General features: G+C 37.2%; 1 protein-coding gene and 1 pseudogene across 2 annotated transcripts; both read left to right on the top strand.

Annotated features, from left to right (window-relative positions):
* The first annotated feature begins 491 nt into the window (after positions 1 to 491).
* On the top strand, positions 492 to 4,604 carry LOC137726249 (disease resistance protein Roq1). The gene is made up of 5 exons (XM_068465145.2): positions 492 to 1,413; positions 1,871 to 2,379; positions 2,521 to 3,622; positions 3,907 to 4,153; positions 4,246 to 4,604. The coding sequence occupies exons 2-4, from the start codon at positions 1,874 to 1,876 to the stop codon at positions 4,120 to 4,122; spliced, it is 1,824 nt and encodes a 607-aa protein (XP_068321246.1). The 5' UTR covers positions 492 to 1,413; positions 1,871 to 1,873; the 3' UTR covers positions 4,123 to 4,153; positions 4,246 to 4,604.
* A 470-nt stretch (positions 4,605 to 5,074) lies between these two features.
* On the top strand, positions 5,075 to 8,144 carry LOC137724841 (TMV resistance protein N-like; annotated as a pseudogene). Its single transcript, XR_015962786.1, has 4 exons — positions 5,075 to 5,871; positions 6,056 to 7,158; positions 7,462 to 7,737; positions 7,830 to 8,144. The product of XR_015962786.1 is annotated as a TMV resistance protein N-like (transcript).
* The last annotated feature ends 1,627 nt before the right edge of the window (positions 8,145 to 9,771 follow it).

Raw genomic sequence — 9,771 nt, 5'->3', positions numbered from 1 at the left:
GATTTGAACACCACGGACGGGTTGCATGTTAGATATACGTTCTATGTTGGAGGTTCCAAGTAGGATATACTCTAGGAAAACCTAACCTTCAAAACATACATGTATGGTTCGTAAGTAATTTAGAAAAGCTACATAGGATTGTTAGGGTGACGGCGGAACCCTAGTACTTTCTCTCTTTGAATCCTAAAAATTGTTCCCCTTATCTTTCTTTAAGGTTGTGGTTTTTAAGTAATCTTTTTAATTAAATTCGTTTTTCTTAGTTTAGGTCATTAAATCACCTCTTTCAAAAGAAAAACTTTGTTTTAATTAATTAGTTGAGAATTGATTTCGCTTTGATCTCTTTAAATTAATCATTGTGGAGAACGACCTTGCTTGAGCCAATTATACTACAATAACCTTGTTTCTCTTGCAAGTATTTTATGTGTTTTTAACCCTTTTACGCAGGTGGTAAAAATCCTATCAATTGGGTTCATTCAAGTTTTCAACATCATCGTCATCATCATCGGGGTTCTGTTCTACATGTGTTGCATGTCTTTAACATTTTCATTAGTTTTCTTTTAACTATTAAGATTCGTTTTGTTTGAATTGATTATAATATGGTAGAGAAATTGATAGTTATAACGATTGTGTAATATCTTATGATGAAATCAAACAAAATGAGTTTGTAACTCTAAAGATTGTTCATTAATAATTTAATGAGTTGATTTGTTATTTGTGCTCAGAAATATAGATTCCAAATCTTGTCCATCTCCATTGGTGAACAACTACATTCTCGGCCCTCTACGATTTTGTAGCATGAAATTCACATATTTTCTTTTGGAAATTCTAGAAATGTCCTCAATTAAAACTGCTTGGAAATTGTTTGGAAATTTCTTGAAAGAAATTGGTGACTTACTAATCAAGGAAAACTCAAAACCGTGGGCAAAGCAAGTAAAGGGAGGGCCCCATCCTGTGTGCCCCTTTTTATGCTTTTGTAACTGGTCATCTCTTAGTCATAGCTTTTCCAGAAGAGCCTTAGAAACTTTGTGCATCTAGTAAAAAACCATTTCAAGTAAAATCTGAACTAGTCTCCCTCTCCCCCTCTCTCTTTTGTCGTTCATTAGATCCTCCTTAATTCTGAACTACTCTCTCTCTCTCTCTCTCTCTCGCATTATTGGATCCTCCTTAATTTTGGACCAGTCTCTCTTTCTCTCTATTCACAATTAATCTCTCTGCAACTACTACTCCTGGATCTGAAAACTAGAGGTGATGGATATGCCTTCTTCTTCTTCTTCTTCGTCGTCATCCGCTGCTGCTCGTGCTGATGATACAAAAAAGTAATTGTTTTGGATATATTATTTTGAAGGTGAAGTTTTCTTATTTTGAAGGTGGAGAAAACAAACAAGCCATTGTCAAATTGGCAACTTGTCAGAGGTTAGTCAGTGTTTACTGTTTGTTGACACTGTTTAAGGCACTTTCTATATTTTTTGTCATTTCTTTTTAATTAATAAGTTTAGTTGTTATGTTATGTTGGCATTTAATTTGCTAATTAATTTTTGTTATGTCTGCTGTTATTTCTTCTCTGGTGACCTGTCACCGGATGTCACTTTGTTTTGTTTGCATCGTGATCAATTGTCTTCCTTTACATGCTGAGATGACGTTGTTCATATTAAGATTGCAAATATAAGAATATCTTTCTTTAAATTATAGTTTTGTTTCAAAGAAAATATGTGCCCCATTTTCTACTTTCGTTCATCTCTCTCTCATTCAAATTTTGTGCCAATTCTAAGTAAATTCTCCTTAATTCTTGCAACGTCATAATATTATATATCCTTATTTAAAAATTAATCTGTCTGCAACTACATCTTTTTGCTGGATCTGAAAACTAGAGGTAATGGACGTTGCTTCTTCTTCTTCTTCATCCGCTGCTGATAACCCCCCACGTCGAGAAAAGTATGATGTGTTTATCAGTTTCAGAGGTGAGGACACCCGCCTTGGTATTACCAGCCATCTTCATGCTGCCTTACTTCAGAAGAAAATTGAAACCTACATCGATAACAGACTTCAGAGAGGAGAAGAAATCGGACCTGCCCTTCTAGAAGCAATCGAGAAAACCACCATTTCGGTGATCATTTTCTCACAAAACTATGCTTCTTCCACATGGTGTTTGGATGAGCTTGTGCATATACTCAAATGCAACAACAGAGAAGGCCGGATGGTTATACCCGTATTCTATGACATCAATCCGTCTGATGTACGAAAACAACACGGGAGTTATGCAGATGCATTTGCTCAACTTGAAAAACGATTCGCTAACAATATTGACAAGGTGCACAAGTGGAGGGATGCTTTGACGACTGCAGCCAATCTATCTGGGTTTGATCATTCAAACAAATCCGGGTAACTAACTCATTCTTTAACTTGCCGAAAGTTATAAATTTTCTTTAAACGTGTGACAAATTGATTTGAGCCAAGATTTGGTAAAACGTATTTAAGACTAACTATTGCTTTTCTACCTAATCATATACATCTATACGTCAGGACGGAGGCAGATCTAATTCAGAAAGTTGTCGATCATATTTGGACCCAATTGTGTCGTGAATCATCCTACGATTTAAAGGGCTTTGTTGGAATTGAAGGCCGCATTAAGAAGATTGAATCGCTATTAAGCATTCATTCACAGGACGCTTGCATCACTGTACGTATTTGGGGCATGGGTGGTATTGGCAAGACCACCCTTGCCGAGGCTGTATTTCACAAACACTCTTCTAAATTCGAAGCTTCTTGTTTTCTTAAGAATGTTACGGAGAACTCAAAACAAGCAGGTGGACTAGATCACTTGGAAAAAACACTTCTTAAGGAGATATTAAAGGAAGAAGTTCTGCCCATAGGATCAACTTCGGTTCGAGAAAGGCTCAGCCGCACAAAGGTCCTCATTGTTCTTGACGATGTGAGTAGTTCAATGCAAGTGGAACGTTTAGCTGGCGATCGTCTTCGATATGGCACTGGAAGTAGAATCATTATCACAACTAGAGATAAGGGCACACTTGGGCAAACTGTTGAGGATAATATCTATGAGGTTGAGGTATTAAAACCAGATGACGCTCTTCAGCTCTTCTGTTCGCGTGCTTTCAAGAATAACAGTACTCGTAGAACAGATTATATGCAGTCGGCAAAAAATGTTGTGCATTATGCCAGAGGCGTTCCTTTAGCTCTTACAGTTCTGGGGTCTTTGTTCTTCAATTGCAAGAGCAAAGAAGAATGGGAAGATGAATTTAACAAATTGAAACGATTTCCCAATGAAGATATCCAGAGTGTGTTGAGAATAAGTTATGATAGATTGGATAGAAATGCGAAGGAGATATTTCTGGATATAGCATGTTTTTTTAAAGGGTGGCGTGTGGATAAGGTAAAACGAATGATACATGTTCGTGGATTGTTTGGGCCATCCGGAATTAGAATTCTTATTGATATGTCTCTCATATCAATTGATTCAACACGGAAAGTTGGAACCATACAGATGCACGATTTGCTACAAAAAATGGGAAGGACAATTGTTGAGGAACAATGTATTAAAGATCCCTGTAAACGGAATAGGTTGTTCACTGATGAGGATGTCTATCGTGTGTTGAAGAGTAACATGGTAAGAGCCAAATGCATTCAATTTTTTTCTTTTCTTTCCTTTAGGAAAAAAAAAAATTACAAACTTTAGATGATAACAGAGCAAAGTAAAACTAATTTATAATAAATATGTTAGATTGTTAAAAGATGAATTTGATTGAATTTTTGTTGTGTTAGGAAGTCTTTGGAATATGAACCAAATATCTTGGATATTTAATAGACTAAGACACTTGTACATCATTACCATCAGAAATACTCTTTTTCCAAATGTTTATATTCACATTTAAACTTTCTTCTTATTGTCAGGAAACTCCAAATGTTGAAGCCATAGTCCTTAATTGGCATTACATTGCAGAGCAACCATTGAAACGTGCAGACTTCAAAGTGATGTCTAACCTAAGATTGCTAATTGTCTATGGTGGCTACACATTCAACGCCACATTCAACGCTTCTCTGGACCTTCCCGATTCACTTCGTTATCTTGAGTGGTGGCGATATCCACTGGATTCATATGCCATTTAGCAAATTTAAGGAGCTTTGGAAAGAAGAGCAGGTATATTATATTATATGCCTATTTTAATTCTTGTATAAAATCAAGTGTAGAAATTATATTAATTCTTTATATTTCTATTTCATTTGTTGCAGATACTTGTCAACTTGCAAGTTATCGATCTGTCGGACTCTAACTGTCTAACTGAAGTTCCAAATCTCTTTGGGAGTCTAAAAATTGTGGAGATAAATCTCGGGCACTGTCAAAGTTTGGTTGAAATTCCTTCGTATTTTCAACATCTTGAGAAGCTTACTCATCTTGATCTGGGGTACTGCAGGAGTCTCAAGTATCTTACAGAGATGCAGGAAGAATTCAATATTTAGATTTACAAGGCCTTGTATAAAGGAGTTGCCTGAATCAATTTGGGCTAACGAAAATATTTCTTGCTTGAATATAAGTGATTGCATAACTCTCTCAACCTCACTAACTATAAATCCTTCATCTACTTATTTTCTACCGTTTGAACATCAATTCCGCATTTATACTAACACGAAATACAAATCTCAACTTAGATAAGAGAATTAAGACATCCCAAGAGCTCACATTTACCACTTCAACTACAATTAGACGGAAAATTCAAAATCAATCTCATTCGGAACACATTTCCACCAGCATCAAATCCCAATCAACCACTATAATTACACAAATATAATACATAGATCACAAGCGTATACATATATATAGAAGGACCCGTTTGGGGAGACCGGAGCCCTGGAAGAAAGCGACGGCTTCATTGCCACTAATCTGTCCATTGTGATCCAAAACGCCTCGTCGGAAATATGCATCGAAGAGATCCAAATTCTATTATTGGCCCTGCGCCGACGCCATCGCCACCGTCGGATTGCGATTCGCGGAAGATCAGACCATGGACTTAGCTTTCTTGGAATATGCGTACATTTTATTGAAAAATGCTTTACAGAAAATGCTTTTGGACAAACTTTTCTTTTAATTAAGCATATTTAATTTTCAATTTTTGTCCTCCATGGAGCCTTTGTAAGTTTGTGCACAGACTACAATTTCAATTTTTCTGTAGTAAACTCTAATCTAGTGACTCTAGTTCAGATTCTCTTTCTGCTCTCTGATCCAAGAAATAGAGAGATGGAGTTGATTGCGTTCATTCAAGTTTTCAACACCATCGTCATCGCCATCGGGACTCTGTTCTACATGTGCTGCAGGTCTTTGACATTTTCTTCTTCTTCCTCTTCTGCGGTTGATTCTGCTGTAGCTGATTGTGCTGCTGTTGCTGATGACGAGGATGCTGATATCCCCCCACGACGAGAAAAGTATGATGTGTTTATCAGTTTCAGAGGTGAGGACACCCGCCTCGGTTTTACCAGCCATCTTCATGCTGCCCTACTTCAGAAGAAAATTGAAACATACATCGATAACAGACTTCAGAGAGGAGAAGAAATCGGACCTGCCCTTCGAGCAGCAGTCGAGAAATCCACGATTTCTGTGATTATTTTCTCACAAAACTATGCTTCTTCCGCATGGTGTTTGGATGAAGTTGTGCATATACTCAAATGCAAGGAAAGATATGGCCAGATGGTTATACCCGTATTCTACGACATCAACCCATCTCATGTACGAAAACAACACGGGAGTTATGCAGATGCATTTGCTCAACTTGAAAAACGTAGTATCCACAAGGTGCACAAGTGGAGGGATGCTTTGACGACTGCGGCCAATCTATCTGGGTTTGATTATTCAAACAAATCCGGGTAACTAACTCATCCTTTTAACTTGTATAAAATTATAAATTTTCTTTAAACTTGTGACGATTTGATTTGTGCTAAGATTCGGTAAACCGTATTTAAGACTAACTATTGCTTTTCTACCTAATCATATATATATATATATATATATATATATATATATATATATATATATATATCTACTTGCCAGGACTGAGGCAGATCTAATTCAAAAGGTTGTCGATCATATTTGGATACAACTGTGTCGCGAATCATCCTGCGATTTAAATGGGTTTGTTGGAATTGAAGGCCTCATCAAGCAGATCAAATTGCCGTTGGGCATTCATTCACAGGACGCTTGCATCACTGTCGGTGTTTGGGGCATGGGTGGTATTGGAAAGACCACCCTTGCCGAGGCTGTATTTCACAAACACTCTTCTAAATTCGAAGCTTCTTGTTTTCTTAAGAATGTTACGGAGAACTCAGAACAAGCAGGTGGACTAGATCGCTTGGAAAAAACACTTCTTAAGGAGATATTAAAGGAAGAAGTTATGCCCATAGGATCAACTTTGGTTCGAGAAAGGCTCAGCCGCATAAGGGTCCTCATTGTTCTTGATGATGTGAGTAGTTCAATGCAAATGGAATGTTTAGCTGGCGATCGTCTTCGGTATGGCACTGAAAGTAGAATCATTATCACAACTAGAGATAGGGGCACACTTGGGCAAACTGTTGAAGAGGATAATATCTACGAGGTTGAGGTATTAAAACCAGATGATGCACTTCAACTCTTCTGTTCGCGTGCTTCCAAGAATAACAGTACTCGTAGAACAGATTATAAGGAGTCGGCAGAAAAGGTTGTGCATTATGCCAGAGGCGTTCCTTTAGCTCTTACAGTTCTAGGGTCATTGTTCTTCAATTGCAAGAGCAAAGAAGACTGGGAAGATGAATTCAACAAACTGAAACGATATCCCAGTGAGAGTATCCAGAAAGTGTTGAGAATAAGTTATGATAGATTGGAAATAAATGAGAAGGAGATATTTCTAGATATAACATGTTTTTTAAAAGGGTGGTCTATGGATAGGGTAAAACAGATGTTAGATGTTCGTGGATTTTTTGCGACAGCCGGAATTAGAATTCTCATTGATGTCTCTCATATGAATTGATTCAAAATGGGGAAGGGAAGCCATAGAGATGCACGATTTGCTACAAGAAATGGGAAGGACAATTGTTCAGGAACAATGTATTAGAGATCCTTGTAAACAGAATAGGTTGTTCAATGATGAGGATGTCTATCGTGCACTGAAGAGTAACACAGTAAGAGCTAATTGCATTCAATTTTTTTTTTTTTTTTTTTTGTAGGAAAAAAAAATTACAAACTTTAGATGATAACATAACAAAGTAAAACTAAATAATAATAAAGAAGTCAGATTGTTAAAAGATGAATTTGATTGAATTTTTATTGTGTTAGGAAGTCTTTGGAATATGAACCAAATATCTTGGATATTTGACTAGACTAAGACACTTGTACATCATTACCATCAGAAATGCTCTTTTTCCAAATGTGCGTTGCATTTTAACATGTTTATATTCACATTTGAACTTTCTTCTTATTCTCAGGAAACTCCAAATGTTGAAGCCATATTCCTTAATTGGTATTGCATTGCAAAGCGACCATTGAAACATGCAGACTTGAAAGTGATGTCTAACCTAAGATTGCTAATTTTGAGGGGCGGCTACACATTCAACGCTTCTCTAGACCTTCCCGATTCTCTTCGTTATCTTGACTGGCATGATTATCCACTAGAATCTTTGCCATCAAATTTTTGTCCAGAAAATCTAGTTGAGCTTCATATGCCATCTAGCAAATTTAAGGAGCTTTGGAAAGAAGAGCAGGTATATTATATTATATGCCTATTTTAATTCTTGTATAAAATCAAGTGTAGAAATTATATTAATTCTTTATATTTCTATTTCATTTGTTGCAGATACTTGTCAACTTGCAAGTTATCGATCTGTCGCACTCTAACTATCTAACTGAAGTTCCAAATCTCTCTGGGAGTCTAAAAATTGTGGAGATAAATCTCGGGCACTGTCAAAGTTTGGTTGAAATTCCTTTGTATTTTCAACATCTTGAGAAGCTTACTCATCTTGATCTGGGGTACTGCAGGAGTCTCAAGTATCTTCCAGAGATGCCAGGAAGAATTCAATACTTAGATTTACAAGGCCTTGTATAAAGGAGTTGCCTGAATCAGTTTGGGCTAACGAAAATATTTCTTGCTTGAATATAAGTGATTGCATAACTCTCTCAACCTCACTAACTATAAATCCTTCATCTACTTATTTTCTACCGTTTGAACATCAATTCCGCATTTATACTAACACGAAATACAAATCTCAACTTAGATAAGAGAATTAAGACATCCCAAGAGCTCACATTTACCACTTCAACTACAATTAGACTGAAAATTCAAAATCAATCTCATTCGGAACACATTTCCACCAGCATCAAATCCCAATCAACCACTATAATTACACAAATATAATACATAGATCACAAGCGTATACATATATATAGAATGACCCGTTTGGGGAGACCGGAGCCCTGGAAGAAAGCGACGGCTTCATTGCCACTAATCTGTCCATTGTGATCCAAAACGCCTCGTCGGAAATATGCATCGAAGAGATCCAAATTCTATTATTGGCCTTGCGCGACGCCATCGCCACCGTCGGATTGCGATTCACGGAAGATCAGACCATGGACTTAGCGCCACGCTCAGGCTGCCGTACGCTTGAGGAGCGCCGGTAAGAATCAGAAAACCACGAATTCTGAGGACCAAGATTCCGATGCCCTAGAAAACAAAGACGTACAACGGGAATTTGGTTGCCTTTCTTCTCCGATTCGGAGGAAAATCAGAACATGAAGGATGCCAGGAAGTATTCAATACTTAGATTTACGAGACACTGGTATAAAGGAGTTGCCTGAATCAGTTTGGTCTAACGAAAATATTTCTTACTTGAAAATAAGTGATTGCAGAGACCTTGAGAAACTTCCAAGCAACAGTTGTAAGCTAAAAGCCTCTGGTAGTTTTAGTCTATATGACTGCACATCTCTTGGCGAGTTTTCTGAGCTTCCTCGGGATATAACTAAATTATCATTGGTTGGTTGCGAGAGACTTGTGAGTCTACCAAACAACATTTGTAAGTTGAAATATCTCGAGGAACTCGATCTCTCTAGGTGCTTTGAACTTGAAAACTTCCCAGAGATCTTGGAGCCAATGGAACATTTGAAGTTCTTAAATTTAAGTGGAACAGCGGTTAAAGAGCTACCATCATCAATCGAGTTTCTCCCTGGTCTCAAAATAATTCAACTAAAAGGTTGCTATAGGCTGTCAAGTATCCCAAAGAGCATTTGTAAGTTGAAATGTCTTGAGGAACTCGATATATCTGGGTGCTTTGAACTTGAAAACTTCCCGGAGATCTTGGAGCCAATGGAACATTTGAAGTTCTTAAATTTAAGTGGAACAGCGGTTAAAGAGCTATACACATCATCAATTGAATTTCTTCCCGCTCTCGAAAATATTGAGCTAGAAGGTTGCAATATGCTTTCATGTATCTCAAAAAGCATGTTGAAATATGTTAAAAGACCTGATCTCAAGTGACGATTCCGAAGGTGGTGAAATCAAGTGATGAGTCTGAAACAAATGGAAGTGATGATCATGGGTCTGAAGCCAGTGAAATTGAAGATGATTCGGACTTATAATCCAACAATCTTAAGCATCGGTATCCAATAGAATTAGGAAAAACCTTACGGCAAATTTTGTACTTTGAGAGCTCACTTGTCTGTCCAAGAAAAAAGATGCCAAATAGGCAAGGGTTTTAGTATTTTAGTATTGTTTATACTTTATACATTATAAAGCGCAAGTTATG

Source organism: Pyrus communis, chromosome 5 (genome assembly GCF_041283825.1).
Source record: "Pyrus communis isolate YQ-2024b chromosome 5, ASM4128382v1, whole genome shotgun sequence".
Taxonomy (NCBI): domain Eukaryota; kingdom Viridiplantae; phylum Streptophyta; class Magnoliopsida; order Rosales; family Rosaceae; genus Pyrus; species Pyrus communis.
This window is presented reverse-complemented; position numbering and strand designations above follow the sequence as displayed.